This window comes from Alternaria triticimaculans (genome assembly GCF_023758025.1).
Source record: "Alternaria triticimaculans strain BMP 0046 chromosome Unknown scaffold_7, whole genome shotgun sequence".
NCBI lineage: Eukaryota > Fungi > Ascomycota > Dothideomycetes > Pleosporales > Pleosporaceae > Alternaria > Alternaria triticimaculans.
This window is the reverse complement of record NW_026055964.1, coordinates 1,593,555-1,610,732: the sequence shown is the minus strand read 5'-3', so window position 1 is coordinate 1,610,732 and position 17,178 is coordinate 1,593,555. Positions and strand designations below refer to the sequence as shown.

The window sequence follows — 17,178 nt, the reverse complement described above, 5'->3', positions numbered from 1 at the left end:
GAACCCCAGCTTCAACTGCGCTTCGGCAAACAACGAGGTCAATTTCCTTCGAAGCGGAAGGCCGGGAACTTCTTGCCTCTCTTCTGCACACTTTCTTTTGGGCAGTATAATCGAGCTGTAACTTACCAACACGTCCCTCAATCCATAGCACCTTCTACATCGCGTCGTGAATACGCGCAAAGCAACTTCCCCCCACATACGCACAGAGGGCTGTCTGAACTGCTACGACCTTTCAAGCGCTTATTTCTCTAGCTAGAATGGTTCCAAGAGCACCCTCAAGAGAGGCTTTGACCTTACTCAAGCATTCTGTACGACCCTCAGTAGTTGCCCGATCGCAAACACAACGCTGCCTCCTCTCATCCACTTCGCGTCCTACGTTACCATCGCACACCCAATCGCGGGCCACACCCCAGACAGTTCGAAACACCGCGACCTTTACGCATTCTCACCATGCCGAAGCCGTGTCTGTGATCCCCACGAACGTCGACACGAGCAATGCGGACTTCAAAGAGAACAAGCGCCAGATGGACGAGGCAACCGAGAACCTGGTCAACCTACACACAAAGATCGCGCAAGGTGGACCTCAGAAAGCTCGGGACAAGCATATACAGCGGGGCAAGATGTTGGTCAGAGACAGGATCTCTGCACTGATTGACCCGGGCACGCCGTTCCTCGAACTGAGCCAGATGGCAGGGTACAACATGTACGGAGAGGATGATGTGCCTGCAGGTGGCATCGTCACTGGCATCGGCACAGTCAACGGTGTGCAATGCATGGTTGTCGCCAATGACGCTACAGTCAAGGGAGGCACATACTACCCCGTCACCGTGAAGAAGCATCTGCGAGCCCAGACGATCGCTCAAGAAAACCGGTTACCCTGCATCTACCTCGTCGACTCTGGCGGTGCGAATCTGCCCAACCAAGCAGATGTGTTCCCAGATGTCAACCACTTTGGTCGCATCTTCTACAACCAAGCGCGCATGTCGGCCATGGGTATCCCGCAGATCAGTGTTGTCATGGGACCGTGTACCGCGGGTGGTGCTTATGTGCCTAGTATGAGCGACGAGAACATCATCGTCGAGAATCAGGGTCACATTTTCCTTGCCGGGCCACCGCTCGTCAAGGCAGCGACTGGAGAGGTGGTCTCAGCGGAAGACTTGGGTGGAGGCAAGCTTCACAGCGAAGTCTCTGGTGTTACAGACTACCTCGCAGTTGACGATGCACACGCACTTGTCCTTGCGCGGAGGAGCGTTGGCAACTTGAACTGGCACCGGAACCAGACTGTTACTTCGCAACCTACTTTCCAGGAGCCTCTCTACGACCCCCAGGAGCTTTCGGGCATCGTCGGTACCAATCTGCGCCGTCAAATCCCCATTCACGAGATCATCGCACGCATCGTCGATGGATCTTCTTTCGACGAATTCAAGCCATTGTACGGCTCTACTCTAGTGACTGGTTTCGCGAAGATCTACGGTCACCCCGTGGGCATCGTAGCCAACAACGGCATTCTCTTCAGCGAGAGCTCGCTCAAGGGCGCGCACTTTGTCCAGCTATGCGGCAAGCGACACATTCCCCTCATCTTCCTCCAAAACATCTCAGGATTCATGGTCGGCCAGGACGCCGAGAAGGGCGGTATCGCAAAGAACGGCGCAAAGCTCGTAACAGCCGTGAGCTGCGTAGACGTACCCAAATTCACAGTCGTCGTTGGATCTAGTGCTGGCGCTGGAAACTACGGCATGTGGTAAGTCTACCTCCAGTCCCACTCCTCAACACAGCATTGCTAACACAAGCACAGCGGCCGCGCGTACTCTCCACGACTTATGTTCACCTGGCCCAACGCAAAGACGTCGGTCATGGGCGCAGAACAGCTCTCGTCCGTCATGGAAGCCGTGGGCAAGAAAGTGGATCCCGCGCTAAAGGCACGGATCGAGCACGAGAGTGAGGCCACCTTCGGGTCGGCAAGGCTATGGGACGATGGAATCATACCGCCGGAACATACACGGAGGGTGCTTGGCATGGGCCTGCAGATGGCGTGTGGAGGGCAGAACAAGGGCGTGGAGAAGGAGAGCACTTGGGGTGTGTTTAGGATGTAAACGACAAAAAGGCTTCGTAAGAGAACGCGTGCGATACGCGCGTCTCCTGGTTGCTGCTTAAAAGCATGATATTCGCGACCTTGACCAAGAATCTTTGGTGTTCCATTTTTTCTTGCCTGCTTGCTTGCCTTGCTTGCCTTAGGGCCTGGCCTAACTTCCTGTGTACTAAGAATAGGGTCCATGACCGCCAATTTCCGGAATCCCCACACATTTGCACGGGATGTGGCTTGGCAAAGGTCTTGGCAGAGAGCCGTCAAGACAGCTGGGCAGGCGGGTTCGGCCCTCAAGCACGCCTGTAAGCTTGCTTGGAAAACGCTTGTGTGAGACCGACGTTGACGTAGTTTTAAGATCAGGTTCACTCAGCCATAGATGCGCCAGGAGATCGGGAGTTCACCCACGTGAGAAACGAAACGGAACAAAACAAACGGTGAAGTCAGGCCAAACAGCGCAAAGTCAGGCGCCTGCGCCACAAACATTCCCTGCAGGTGGGGCGCAGGCATGCGGAATCCGTTCCAGAGGTCCTGAAGTTTCAACGCGGATACCGGGCCCTGCTGCTGCGTTGCGCAAGATACACGCACATAGCACCAACAATGGACTGCATTCACTGTTTGGATACCGCTTGTGGTGTTCGTGGTGGTGTGGCGCCGTTCGCACCGGCGCTTGCGCTGTGAATTACAACTTGACCTGCCTTTCCTCGGCTTAGAGGGAACGCCAGCTGCATGATGATTAGATGCAGGCGGCGAATACGACCATGGGATTGCCAGGGTAGCCTATGGGGGCACAGGCCCGTGTTAATCCATCAAAGTTACCTTTCCAGTGCCGCCATTCCGCTATTGCCTCGACGATCGCGAGGGTGGGTGGGGGAGGCGGAGGGGAGGAGGAGGGGCGGTGGTGGAAGTTATCACTATCTGCGTTGTTGTGTGCAACGAGCCTAAGCAGTCTGTACCAGGACTTGCGTTGTGAAGACCTGTTGACAAGCCTCCATGCAGCTGGCGTTCCTGAGGACCCGCTTGCCAGTGATTTGCTAACGAGCGGCGAATGCGACCTTGGAATTGCCAGGGTAGCGTATGGAGCCATCAGGCCCGTGTTAAAGTTGCTGCCGCCATTCCGCTACACGACGATCGCTCCCGCCTCTCTTTGTCACGTCCGTCATCAAACGCTGGGGGCCTGTTTACCACTACCACTCACATTCGCTTTTCATCGCCGTTCCTCCGCCGCCATAACCTTCGATACCTACCTCTTACCCCCCGGTCAACCTCACTACATCTTGTGTTTGCTTGATCTTGCTTGATCTCGCTTCCTCCCCACTTGGTCTCACGCACTTGCGGGGTAGCCATTCGTTAGCATTGTTTTAGGCGCAAAGCACATGTCGAGATGAGGTTGTTCAGCCCTGCGCGAGCGCTAGCGGCGCTCTCTCTGCTGTCGACAGATGTTGTGCGACCCTTCACCCAGGCCATCGTGCTCGACCCCAATTCAGAGAGTAGGATACCCGTCGCCGTCGCATACATGCTGTGCGCTTATACAGTCTGCTAACCTCACCTACAGCCTCTATCAACGATGTCTCCTCCCAGGTCGCCAAACAGCTCGTTGCGCAATATGCGACTATCGACGATAAGGGCATCCATGTGCTCGGCGGTTACCCGGGTATCCTCTACGAACCCTACTATTGGTGGCAGGCGGGCGCCATGTTCGGTACCCTCCTCGACTACTGGCACTACACCGGCGACGATCAGTACAATGAGATGGTCCGCGAGGGACTGATACACCAATTTGGTGAGCATCAAGACCTGGTAAGTATCTCTATGCGCTATCGCAAGGTCTGTCGCTAAGCTTTGTAGATGCCCTCCAACCAGTCCAAGAACGAAGGAAACGATGATCAAGTTTTCTGGGCCTTCTCCATGATCGCCGCCGCCGAATACAAACTCAAAGATCCTCCCTCAGACCAGCCCGGTTGGCTCGCCATGACGCAGTCCGTCTTCAACCAATTCGTCGGCCGCTACCAGAAGGAAGTGTCCGATGGCACTTGCGGCGGAGGCATGCGCTGGCAGATCTATCCGTGGCTTAATGGGTGGACGTATAAAAACACCGCATCCAACGGAGGACTTTTCCATCTCGGCGCGCGATTGGCCATGTACACAAAGAACGACACATATGCCAAGTGGGCGGAGAAGGCATTCGACTGGATGGCGAACAGTCCTATTCTGCCCGGCGACGGTCAAGTCTACGACGGAACCAGCATCAGCACGAACCCTCCCTGCAGCGACGCTGATCAAACGCCCTGGACCTACAACTACGGAATCATGATTGCAGGAGCAGCATACGTGAGACGAATGTCACCACACCACATATTCGATTACTAACCATGTTCATAGATGTACAACTACACCAACGGCGCCGACAAGTGGCGCAACGAACTCACCAAATTCATCAACAAAGTCGCCATCTTCTTCCCCGAAGACAAAGGCGGCGTCATGGTCGAAATTTGCGAAGCAAACATCGTCTGCGACGCGGACCAGGAATCCTTTAAGGCGTACCTCGCCCGCTGGCTCGGCATCACCATGCAAATGGCCCCCGAGTTCACGCCGCAAATCATGCCCAAGTTGCAGAAGTCCGCCGTTGCCGCTGCGCAAACGTGCGAGGGTCCGTCTGACCACGGCGGCGGCAACCATCAGTGTGGTATGAGTTGGTGGAAGCAGGGCTGGGACAACATCAAGGGTGTGGGACCGCAGATGACGGCGCTCAATGTCATCAGTGTGTTGAACGCGCAGCGGGTGCCGCCGCCATACTCACGCGATACCGGTGGCACTTCCGAGGGTAACCCCGGGTTAGGCTCTGGAAACGATGCCGATCGATTACCCAAGTTCCAATCCGAAATTACCACTGGGGATAAAGCGGGCGCGGCGATCCTCACTATCCTCATCTTCGCTTTGTTCGTCGGTGGGTCGGTCTGGATATTGATGTAATGAGTGGTGGGGTGGTGAAGAAGGCATGGAAGATGATGACGATGGTGGTGGTGCTTTTTGGTTAATACCCCATTGTTTGGATGCATGCTGGAATGCAGTATGATGGGATGACAACTGAGCTTCTTCGTATGAGTAAGCTTTTTTCATGGCGTTTTTAATCCAGGGCGAATGGATGGGTTGGGTTGGGCTGGGATGAATCGGGAGATTCGTGTGTATATTTGCTATCTTGATGAAATGAAATATGAATGAGTACATTTATCGTTTACGAAGATTGCTTTGTGAGAGGCGGTTTGGATCTCGCAGATGTTGAGTGTGTGAGATGAGGCTGCTGAGAACATCGCATGACTGCTAGTTGTTTGTTGCGTACATCATATATATAGTCATGGAACCATATGAATGAGCACACAGATCGACACCTATTCGATGCCTCTACACGCGGAGAGTCCTGATGGCGAAGAGACCGCCGGCCAGCGAAAGGATCATTTCGAAGGTAAGATAGCGATCCAGCAGCTACAGCCCCCGTACAACTAACTCGACCCGTAAACCTAGCCATGCGAAACCGCGTTCCACGCTACCTATTCCGCGCCTTCGACGAATCCAGCGGCGGCGGCCGCGAATTCTCCATCATCAACGCAACCGAGATCATACCCCGAGGCTACATGAACGGCAGGCCCGTCACTGGGTTCTACGAAAAACCGGAGAAAGAACTGCATGCCATGGTGCAAGCCCACTTCGCCGCCGACGAAGACGTGCTTACTGAGTTCAGCTCGTGGGCTGCTTCTCTTCACACGGTGCTTTGCTATGCGTATACTTGTTCTCTGGAGTATAGAGATGTTCACGTTGCTGTGATTGATCGCGAGAAGCTGGATGGCGAGGTGAGGATCTGGTGGGTGCCGCATCTTTTGGATCCGGGTGAGTATCATGGCGAGCATGAATATTTGGCGCATGGATGTATCCGGGGGCCGGGCCATACGGCGGTGCATTTTAAGAACCTGATGGATGGTGGGCTTTGCCCTACTGTCTTTCCTGAACTCACGGGTTGGGGGAAGGGGAGGTCTCCCGACTTCGGCGACGGATTGAGAGACAAGATGTTTGGGGAGGAGTTGGTTGGATACTACGACTATCAGACTGAACGTATCAGGCGCATAGGTAAGTTTTTTGGAGACCTCGCTTTGCCGGTCATGCTCGCGTTGCTGACTCTGAGGCCGCGATACCTTGCTCGAGCTTCCGTACTGGTCAATAATGTGGAAACGGCGCATTCGGATTTCATGGACTGGCTGCTTACTTCGCTGGACATCCAACCCCTTGAATTCGTTCCCGAAGAGGAAGATTGGTGTCGGCCAGGGGGAGTTTACACATGCCATGAAGGCGACTGGAAGGCTTATCCGGATGTTGAACAGTGGATCAAATTGCTGAGTATGATTGGCGAGCGGCAGTCTCAACGAAGCGCAGAGGAGGAGAAAGGGGTTGGGGTTGATGTTAAAAAGGAAAGCGGTGTTGACGATGGAACTATGCAAAATCAGGATTTCGAATGAAGATGATTAGAAGAGGATGCGCAGATACCAGAGAGTTTAAAGTCGGCCATATTGCGATATTGATGCTCTATATCTGCAACATACAACATCTCAGAATGCTCTTGAAGCACATGCCCCTATTATTAACAGTCGTGTGATCCTCGTCGTGATGAATGTAATACCATAGTTGAGGGTACGATTGAACAGCAGTTGACCGCGCGAATGTGTAACAACCGATAGATCCATCTCATTACACTTCTCTCTCAAACTCCACCCCACTACCTCCATCACCCGCCTCACGTATGACCACAAAACCAAATGTCATACCTCCCCGTATAATTAGGCCCCGTATGCGTAAGTGCAGGCCTTGGGAACTCATGCCCAACCCACTGTTGCCAATTCGACCACCTCACCCCGCATCCCAGCCTAAACACGAAATTCTTGGGAAAAGGCTGTGGCTCAAACGCATGGTCCGACCATATCTCAGCCATTTCATCCAGAACCCTATCGATGTCGTACCAAGTGCTGTAGTATCCAAACTCTACCTGTTTGCGAGCGATTTCGTAGGAGAAGCCTGTGATGGGGAATTTGGATGTGTCGTTGGATAGCTTTGGGTCGATAGCATGGAGGAATGCTTGGATCGAGGTGTTGGGGTGTTGGGTGGCGAATGTGACAAGCTGGTCCATGCAAGGGTCGAAGATGTCCGTTGAGAACGGACCCTGTCTGTATGCAACGCGCTCGTGGACGTGGATGCGGTGAATCTTGTTGAGCTGCTCGGGTCTGGAGCTAGCCATGTATCCTGCACATATGCTAGAAGCGGATTCGGGGGTGTCTTTGCGGAGAGGGAATATCAGTTCCGGACAGCGGGTCGGTGGTAGAGCTGATGTCTCCTCGTAGAGTTGTTTACAGACGAATTTCATTTGGTTCAGATCCGTCCGCAACTTTGTCGCCGGGTCATCCAGGATCAGACGCTGGTGTAAAGCTCCATCCTTGAAATATGGTGCCATGAGGATAGCCTCATCCGTTTCGAGAACGTGAGCATAGACAATGTTGCGGAGCTCCCCTGGCAGTGCAAATAGGCGGAACGGGCCTGGCGACTCATCGTGGGAGTTCTTAGGTTGGCCTGATGAAGCAGGTTCGGTCTGGGTTGCTGATGACACTCCAAAAATCGACTGGAAGGGTGTATGTTGGTTTGGAGAGCTGATGACAAAAGGATAGCCGGAATACTCAAAGAATGAGGTCAGCACGGGCCGAAATACACGCAGTAGTAGAGAGCTCATGATTGCCACGCGGTGATGCGGAGGGTTGAGAGAGATTATGCTTTGCCTTGGTGAGTGTAAGGGATTATGAATCTCTGGGAGTGCTCAGTAGCAAGCATCCAAGCCTTCTTTTATGCGCACGAGCTCTGGAAAGGTCGACGTACTTCTAGGCGGCAACAAATCATTGATGTCAGCGTCCGTTCACTGCTTTCACATCACCAAATCACCAGGATTCACTCCCTCGTCATTCGCCACAATCCCAACCTCCCTCTTGAACCGTGACAACCAGTTCGGAAAGTCCGCAGGTGTCTGGTTCCACGGGTCGTCGCCATCATACATTATCCATCGCGCTTGATGCTGTATCTCTTCATCGGAAGGGACGTGACAATTCGGGTTCTTCGGTGAGAGCGTTGACGCGGCCCATCTCCGCATGTCGCTGTCAAATATCCTGTAGAAGTTGGTGTCGTCGGGTAGCAGCGATCGCAGACGACCGTACATGTCGGTCTGCGCGGTAGATTCAGGCGAGAGTATGGGCTCTTCAGAGAAAGTGGGAAGCGTAGTGAAGTAGTCGTGGGTTTGCTTGGACGGACTTGCGGTCCCGAGAGCGGAAGTGGATGCTTCTTTGGGAGGCGAGGCTGGCCACGAGAGGTCTAGTAATTCGCCCAAGCCATGATCTGCCGGAATGTCGGTGGATACAACATCAGAGATACCTGCGCGTTGTTTAAAGAGCGATATCCAGTTCGTGCCCGAGTAGATGCCTTTGACGATCCAATTTGCGAAAACGTCGGATGGAGTACTAGATTCTTGCTCCATGCGCCGAACAATCTGACATGCCTCGTGATGCAGTTGCGCATCGTCAAGCGTCTCGCCAGCCGTTATGCGCTGAGTTACAAACCCACGAAGCTGCGCCTCTAAAGGGCATTGTTCGAAGAGATGATCCTTGGCATTGATCCGTAGCGGAAAATGTCTGCTCTCGCGGGAAGATCTAACGGGCTGGAATCTTGCGTGTTCAGTCAGCTCATGTGATGACATCATCAGGTCTCGTAGCCACGAAACCTCGTGGAGATGGTTTGTGTCTGGTCCGTGCATGACGGAAGTGGTCTCGGCTGCGAAAATGATGCGACATGCTTCTAGCTGCATCGCGTCATTGTCTGGCAAGTACCCATGTTTGTCGAAGTATCGCTGGATGAAGAACTCAATCTCGACTTTAAGCAGTTCGTATGCGTTTGGTGGAGTACCCCAGGATGGGTCGCTACCTTTCATGGGAATGAGAGTGCCTCGTTCCCAGTCGATGAGATCTGGCTGTCATCAGTATGCATATACCTTCAATCAGAAAGTCATGATGATCATACCAGGAGGGATAGCAGTCTCGACCAACGGTATAACGGACGCATCAAACCCCCAGTCACCTTGCCAACTAGCCATCGTAACACCAGACTTGAAGTGGTCGGCAAGATGATCAGTCCTCTCAAGCCACGTACTCATGGTAGTACCGCAAAACCCGCATCTTGACCTAACATCAGGTATAGGTAGCATCCAGCGCGCCATCGACCACTCAGAGAATTCAACTCCATGCACCAACCGCAGATGCTGAACCAGATGATCTTTCCGGTGGAAAGTGCGTTCCTGTAAGCTCCTTTCCTGGCACGCCGAGTAATGATGGGCTTCAATATGCTTGTCATCTGGTCGCACTTCGCCGCAGAAGACGCAGCATTGGTCTCCGATCGACTCCTTGGTAGTGCGAGAGCCTTGGAGTGCGCAGATCCATCTCTCCAGAGGTAGATGAAGTGACTTCTCATGACGTTGCCAATCATACTTAGTCTTGAAGACCTCAGTACAGAATGTGCATTGGTACGGCATACCAATGGGTGCGGTTCTCTCCGTGTCAAGACGCCGGCGTCGAGTGGCCCGCTTCTTCCGCGGCGCGCGACGTACTTTGAGAGATGTTTGCGACCCTGATGAGCAATGGCCTGAGAATTCGCTTGATTGGGAGGTTCTTGCACTGCTTGCCGAAGACATGGCATAAGGTGATTCCCATGGCTGATGGTACGCAAAGTCTCCAGCATCTTCATCTAGACACGGTCAGCAAGACGATTTCACTTCATTACACGACTGGGCAACTCACGTGAGGTAGAAGCCATCGCACGTGCAATGTCGTCAACCGCAGCAGGTTCATGTTCCGGCGGCGATTCCACCCAACGCTGCATAGGGTCTTTATGATTCGACGCCATCCTAACAGCAGGTGTTCCAGGCCTCGGAATGATATCCACTGGAGAAGTGGGCGAGTTCTTGACTTGCGGCGAAGTAGGACGAACACTTTGCACCTTGCCGCGTCGACGGGCATTTGCGAACCAATTTGTAAGCTGCGCTTTGTTCAATCCCGTTCGGTCTTGAAGTGCCATCATTTCGCCCTCACTGGGATAAGGATGCTTTTGATGAACAGTAAGCCAGTCTTTGAGCGTACGGATGACTTCTCGCGAGAAGCGGCTGCCAAGCTTAGGTCGGGATATCGATGCGCTTGGCGTGAAAGGCGACGAAGAGGCGGTGGAATGGTTCGATAGATCCAAAAGCGACCGATCCATCATCCAGGTCTCATTGTATTGAGAAGACGCCGCATTCGAGGTTGCCAGTGCTTCGGACAGGCCGGCGAAGCTGCCATCGTCTAATGCGTGGTCTGTGGCGAACTGACTGTTCTGAAAGGCGAAGAAGGCATCTAGATCAGCTGGGCTATCCATTTCGATGTCTACTCACACGTCGTGAAACATGGAGAGAGAGTTCGCGGGGTAGGAGGGTTGGTTCCCTGGGACGCGCTAGATCGTGTTCGTGCTAACCGAAGAAGGGAAAGCGCACATGTCAAGTGCGCCTTACTGACACGCTTACCGGGCCAGAATCCTCCAAGTCACGTCAACGTAGGGAAAAAGTGAATGAGTTTGCAGCCTAAGTCAATACGAAGACATGCAGAATGACAAGATGGAGGGAACGACATTTCATTCCTCTATTTATCCAACTACCTGATATCCAAAGAAGCTACTTTCGCCTCCGAATCACATCCGCAAGAAGACGCGCAGTAAGCCCCAAGCCTACCACTGATACGTCTCACACTTGACGCTCTTGAACCTGTTCTCCACGCTCAAATCATCAACCCACTGCTCTCCACCCCTAGAATCAATGCTCATGGGCGACTTGTCCTCTCCGCCTCCACAGCCAAAGTCGCGGTACCACTTACAGTACGCGCCGCCATACTGGATAATCGAGAGTGGGCCCTGATCCGCAGGAGCAAAGTTGGCGCATTGCTGAATAGCGTTGATGGCGTTGTCGGTACAGAACTGGTAGTGCGCTTGGTGGCAGACTGTTGTTGAGCCTGGGGGCCAGTCGCGCTTGGTGATCTCGTTTGCAGTCGCGCCAGCAGCTCGGCACTCCACACTCGCGACCACGTTGGTCTTCACGCCAAAGGTAGTGTGGTCTGTGGGAGGCGATGTGTGCTGCCAAGCTTCGTCGCCGTCCCAGCAGCCGGGCTCAAGGTAATACATGCACCATGTACCCTTACCTTGGATGATGAATTTGGACTTGTGGGCGACCTGGGTCGGGAAATTGGTGCATTGGTTCGGGGCGTTGATATACCAGCAGCCGGAGGCCTGGTCTTCGGAGCAGGCGAATACTTCGCCTACTCGGATGGCTCTAGGTAGTGTCCATGCGGGTGTCCATTCCGTGGAGGTAGAATCGCGCTTGGTGATATCGTTGGCGTAGATGGAAGAGTCAACGTTGGTGACCATTTCAATAGGATGGTCATGAGAAACGACTTCCATCTCAGATGTCACACCGGTACCTCCGCACCATGCGCTAGCGAGATTCTTGATTCCATCTCCGGAAATTTGAGCCACATCCTCCGGCCCCGAGGTATGGCGCCAGAACTCGTCGCCGTCCATGCATCCAGCCTTCCTGTAGTATTTACAGAACGACCCCTTGGACTGTTCGATGTACATAGTGTTGTAGGCAATCTGTGGTGGAAGGTCCAAGCACTTGTTGAGTGTATGCATGATCCAGCAGCCATTGGCGTGCTCCCAAGAGCAGACGAAGAGATCGCCGACTAGAAGGGGTACGGGGCTATATCCGCTCTCTGGATGAAGATGCTGAGTGATCGTGATGTCGGTGGCTCGAGAAGACTTCTTCGGATATGTCGGGGCCTCGGTAGACCGACCTTCTTCTCGCGCAATGATGTCAGCGGAAGGCTGAGTACGCATACAAACGACATGAGTAAGCCTCTCACCAATCTCCGCGGGCACGTAATGAACATCCCCACGCCCCTGGCCCGACGCAACAAGGAAAGTAGGACCCTTGGATACATCGCAGCTGTCCTTGTAGAACGAGCAGGAAACATTTCGGGGTACAGCCACAGCGATGAGATCATGCGCAATAGAATCGCCAAGCGGGATGCACTTCTTAGCATCCTCATCGTAGATACCAAGCTGGGAAGCGCTGCTGAACAGAAAGGCCATGGCTCCAGGGTCGGCCATCGAAGTGTCTAGTGCGCCTCGCGTGATAATTGTAGCTTGAGGCTTGGTACGCATACACATGAAATGAGTAAGCTGCTTGCCAATGTCGGAAGGCACTTTAGAAGCAACATCCCCCTTGTTCGAGTGAAGCTGGTACAGAGGACCCTTGGCTACATCGCAGCTGTCCTTCCACAACCTGCAGAGGACGTTTTCGTGTACAGCCACAGCGAAAAGATCATTCGCAATGGAGTCGCCAAGTGGGATGCAGGTATTGGCGTCCTCGTCGTTAATGCCAAACATGGCAGTCTTGCTGAATACTCTGGCAATTTCCGGGCCGTCCAAGTGTAAAGTCGTCAGTACCGTGCTGTCAACAATGGGTGTAGTAACCGCCTGCGCATCGACAGTGAGTGTAGTTTCCGCTCGGGCATCGACAATCGGTGTACTAGCCGCCCACGCATTGATTTCAGCATCAAGAGTATGCTTCTTCCCGCAAGCGACGTGTGAGATGTCGCGGCCAGTATACCCCGGGATATCCACATGCAAGGTACCGGGCCCAACATTAGAAGCGCGGAAAATCGGGAACTTGGCGATATTACAGGCATTGGTGTAAAATACGCAGAGAATGCCGGCTTCTAGCTGTACTCCGACAACGTCATTAGCCACATGCTTGCTGAGCGCAACGCAAGCCGCGTCGTTGTCGTCGTAGATGTACAGGTCGGCTGTATCGCCGAAGACTCGGGCCATCTTCGTCTTCTGGGCTGTGGTTTGGAGAGATGTATCATCCGCTCGCGCTTCGACGTTGGCCCAACCGTCTTTCTTCCCGCAAAGGACGTGGGTAATCCTCTTGCCAAGGTCCGCTGGCACGTCTCGAGTGGTGAACTGCTCCTTATCGCTCGAAATAGTGAAGACGGGGTATTTGGCTGTGCATTCGTTGTCGTAGAATACGCAGAGAGTGTGAGCTCCAAGAGTCGCACTCGTAACACTGTTGGCAACACGATCTCTTAACATAACGCAGGCTCGGCCGTTTTCCCTGAGGATAGCATGACGACTCGTGCTGCTGAAGATTCTCGCAAGGGTTCCCGAATATGCCGTTGTAGCATCCGCTCGCGCTTCGACGTTGGCATAACCGTCTTTCTTCCCGCAAAGGACGTTGGTGATCTTCCATCTAGCATCCGCTGGCATGTCTCGAGTGGTAGACTGCTCCTTGTCGGTCGAAATGGTGAAGACGGGGTATTTGGCTAGGGTGCAATCGTTGTCGTAGAAAACGCAGAGAGTGTGAGCTCCCATTTCTACCTTGGTAACATCATGGGAAATATATTCTCCTAACCCAGCGCAGACTCGGTCGTCGCCTTGCGTGTGGAGATCCGTGTAGCTTGTGCTGCTGAAGATTCTCGCAAGGAGGGCCGGAGCTGCCGTTGTAGCATCCGCTCGTGTCTCGATCGCAGCGTGAGTGTCTTTCTTCCCGCAAATGACGTGGGTAATCTGCTTGGAAGCATCTGCTGGCACGTTTCGACTGAAGTACCCCTCCGTGGTCGAAAAGGTGAAGACGGGGTATCCAGCTCGACTGCAAGCGTTGTCGTAGAACACGCAGAGAGTGTTGGCTCCCATTTCTACCTTGGTAACATCGTGGGACATATCGTCGTTGAACCGAACGCAGGCTCTATTCTTGTCGCTGAGAACAGCCATGTTGCTTGTGCTGCTGTAGATCCTTGCTAGGAACTCCTTGGCCATCGTTGTTGCAGAGGTGGCTGTCGGGCTAGCTTCAAGAGATATAGCATCCGCTCGCGCATCGATCTCATTGTGTGGGGCAGACGAAGGCCCGCAGACAGCGTGGGTGATTTTCTTGCTGACATCCGATGGCACAGGAACTTTGGTGTAGGGGGCCTCGCTCTTTGCAGTGAAGAGAGGCTTAATAAGAGTAAAGCAGCCGCTCTCGTAGAACCTGCAGACGGTATGATCGACCAAGGCTGCGTGCGTCAAATGACGAGATACCGTGTCCGGGAGTTTGATGCAGAGCCCAGCGAAGTTCTTTTGATACTCAAAGGCGTAGCCGGTATCGCTGATGAGTCGCGCGATGAGCCCGGACGGTTCCTCGACCGCGAAAGATGGCGCCTCGAGAGACGTATCCGCTACTCGAGCTTCGAGCGCAGGAACATCGCTCAGCTGGTGGTCGCCCTTGTAACACCAAACGTACTTGAACCTAGTCCCGTACTTCGCATCGATCTTGAATAGGTGTTGCTTGTCCAGAGTTTGAGCGGTGTAAATGGGTTCGCCTTTGCAGTCTGAGTGGCGGTCGTTGTAGAACCTACACCTCAGACCTGGATCTTGAATGAAAGAATCGACGTTATACGCGATATCGCTGTTTAGCTTCAGACAGTTACCCAAGAGCTTGTTGGTCATGAGTTGGCCTACGCCATGGCTGCAGACAACCAAGTATTGGTTATCCGGGGACGGGTTCATGCAGGCCCAGTCTGGTGAGACATCAGTGTCTGGCGAGACGTCGGTGTCTGGAGCGACCACGACTTTTGGAGCGACCAGAATGTCTGGAGAGGAAGTACCATCGACATCTCGAGCTTCAATCCCACCAGTCTGGTACCACGTATCGTCCCATCGACACTTCACATGCTTAATCCAAGTTCCCCACTTCGAATCAATATCGAAACGATACTGCTCTTCCCGTGTAGTGGAGTGGAAAATCTGCTTGCCGGAACATCCGTTGCTACTGTCGTAGAAATCGCAGGTCATATTTGCGTCTTGGAGGAAACTGTCGACGTGAAGCGCAACTGGGTCTGCCAGCCTCATACAGCTTTTTTGGTGAATTTCCGGAACCTGTTGGGCGTAGGCCTGAGAGCAGACTAGCAGTACCTGGTAGGCTATGCCTGGGAGAGGATTCTGGCAGGCCCAGGCTTTTTTTGCGAATTTGGCGTCGATAATCTTCTCCGGTGACCCGGAAGCAGCATCGATCTCTCGAGCTTCAATCTCACCAACGTCCCTGCGCCACTGACCAATCTTGCACATGACATACTTGATCCGGTTTCCAGCATCGGGTGGAATCGTAAAGCTCTCCTCTTTCTCGTAAGTAGTGGAGGACCCTTCGATGTTGCCATTGCACTCGTTGCTGTCGTCGTAGTACCTGCACGTGATGCGCGCATTCTGAGTAAGAGTTTCGACGTGGTACCCAACAGTATCGGTCAGCGACACACATGCGTTCATCCAGTTGTTGGGGATGTTGTTGGCGTTGCCATTGCCGCAGATGGACAGGAAGTAGTGGCTCGCATCGGGGTTCATACAGGCGGAGGAAGATGCAATACCCCTGCGCCACTCACCCTGCTTGCACTTGACATACTTGAGCTGGTTTCCGACCTGGGGTGGATACGAAAAGATCTCGATGTCCTCTGAATAATTGTCGGAGTACGCTTTAAAGTCGCTATTGCACTCGTTACTGTCGTCGTAATACTTGCACATGATGTGCGCGTTCTGAATAACAGTACCGACGTGGTGCCCAACGGTATCGGACAGCCGCACACACGCGTTCATCCAATTGTTGGGGATCCAGTTGGCGTTACCACCGCCGCACACGATCAAGAAGTAGGAGTCCGATCCGGGGTTCATACAGGGGGATGGGGACCAAGCTGAAGTGTCTTCGGGTTGGGTGCGGTCGGCGTCGTGGGCGTCGTGGATGGGAAGAGCGCTATCATCTTCGGCGTGCTTGATGTCTTCCGCTCCCAGAACAAAAGGAGTATCGGCCAGAAGAGCATCGTCAGCCCTACCCTCAATCTCACCAGAGTCCCCATGTGGCGGCGCCTTATCACACCTAACATACTTGATCTGCTTGCCAATCGCCGACGGGATCCGGAAATGGTGGGTAAGGGTAGCGACGACGAAGTCGCTGTTGCAGTAGTCGCTGTCGTCGTAGAATCTGCACATGAGACCAGGGTCTTGAACCGTGGTTGTGACTTCATGCGCGACGCCGGCGGTAAGTAGTGCGCAGACGCCGAGCCAGGTCTTAGGCATGGTGCTCGTGTTGGTGTGGTTGCCGCAGATAGCCGCGAGCCACATGTCTGGCTGTTGGCCCATGTTACATTCGGGGGCAACATACTCGAGGTCGGTGACGTCGGCGGGTTGGGAGGTCGGGATTAGGGAGACGGCAGTGGACTCGGGAGTAGGAACGGCGAAGGCAAGGCCGGCGAGGCCGAGCAAGCCAGCGACGAGATAGTGAGCGCGCATGATGACTGCCACGTTGAATGTTAGAAATCTCATTTGTTCTCTGCAGATAATGAGGTTACTCACCTTTGCCCAATCGCTCGCTCTCAGCGCACTGATGTTGTCGCTAGCGGAGTGGATAGATGTAGTAGCGATTGTAGAGCTTATGCGAAAATGGTGGGGCGGCTTTTGCAGCCAGAAAGAGAGGGCGAGTAGAATTGAGAAGGGTAGTAGGTGGGTGGGAGAGAGAAGACAGGAGGTGACAAGTAGAGGATTTTGTCCCCAGTAAGAGAGCGGTGGGGAGGCGCTCGAAGGTCAGGCGGGCGACAAACGGAGACCCAGTAAGTGAGGGGTGGGTGGGAGTGAGACAGCAGGAGGTGACGGGTGGGCGATTCCGTCTATAGTAGGGAAAGCGGTGGAAAAGCGCTCGTTCAACGCCGAGGCCTGGCGGGCGTGTGGACAAACGGAGCGCCAGCGGGTGGAAAGTGAGAGAAGCGAGACCCTGACGAACGAAGATGAAAACGAGGTGTGCTTGGCCGAACGTGAATATTTTGAACAAGGCGCAAAGCACATGGCCCAAGACCCTTTGCAATCGGAATGCGGCGGTTAACCGTGATCTCCTACTACCCACAATGTCGATGTCCGAGTCCTGG

General features: G+C 53.7%; 5 protein-coding genes across 5 annotated transcripts; 3 read left to right on the top strand and 2 right to left on the bottom strand.

The window, feature by feature from the left end:
* Positions 1-257: 257 nt before the first annotated feature.
* Positions 258-2,093, top strand: MCCC2 (Methylcrotonoyl-CoA carboxylase beta chain, mitochondrial; the record flags this gene model as incomplete). The annotated part of the gene is made up of 2 exons (XM_049366512.1): positions 258-1,741; positions 1,796-2,093. The coding sequence occupies 2 exons, from the start codon at positions 258-260 to the stop codon at positions 2,091-2,093; spliced, it is 1,782 nt and encodes a 593-aa protein (XP_049222238.1).
* Positions 2,094-3,599: 1,506 nt separating this feature from the next.
* Positions 3,600-5,056, top strand: J4E78_005896 (uncharacterized protein; the record flags this gene model as incomplete). Its single annotated transcript, XM_049366511.1, is given in 4 exon segments — positions 3,600-3,604; positions 3,619-3,883; positions 3,932-4,414; positions 4,466-5,056. The coding sequence occupies 4 exon segments, from the start codon at positions 3,600-3,602 to the stop codon at positions 5,054-5,056; spliced, it is 1,344 nt and encodes a 447-aa protein (XP_049222237.1).
* A 423-nt stretch (positions 5,057-5,479) lies between these two features.
* J4E78_005895 (uncharacterized protein) lies at positions 5,480-6,591 on the top strand (the record flags this gene model as incomplete). The annotated part of the gene is given in 3 exon segments (XM_049366510.1): positions 5,480-5,546; positions 5,573-6,205; positions 6,221-6,591. The coding sequence occupies 3 exon segments, from the start codon at positions 5,480-5,482 to the stop codon at positions 6,589-6,591; spliced, it is 1,071 nt and encodes a 356-aa protein (XP_049222236.1).
* Positions 6,592-7,062: 471 nt separating this feature from the next.
* J4E78_005894 (uncharacterized protein) lies at positions 7,063-9,314 on the bottom strand (the record flags this gene model as incomplete). Its single annotated transcript, XM_049366509.1, has 4 exons — positions 7,063-7,074; positions 7,116-7,742; positions 8,067-9,127; positions 9,311-9,314. The coding sequence occupies 4 exons, from the start codon at positions 9,312-9,314 to the stop codon at positions 7,063-7,065; spliced, it is 1,704 nt and encodes a 567-aa protein (XP_049222235.1).
* Positions 9,315-9,925: 611 nt separating this feature from the next.
* J4E78_005893 (uncharacterized protein) lies at positions 9,926-16,549 on the bottom strand (the record flags this gene model as incomplete). The annotated part of the gene is made up of 2 exons (XM_049366508.1): positions 9,926-10,572; positions 10,930-16,549. 2 exons carry the CDS (start codon positions 16,547-16,549, stop codon positions 9,926-9,928), a joined length of 6,267 nt encoding a protein of 2,088 aa, XP_049222234.1.
* Positions 16,550-17,178: the final 629 nt, after the last annotated feature.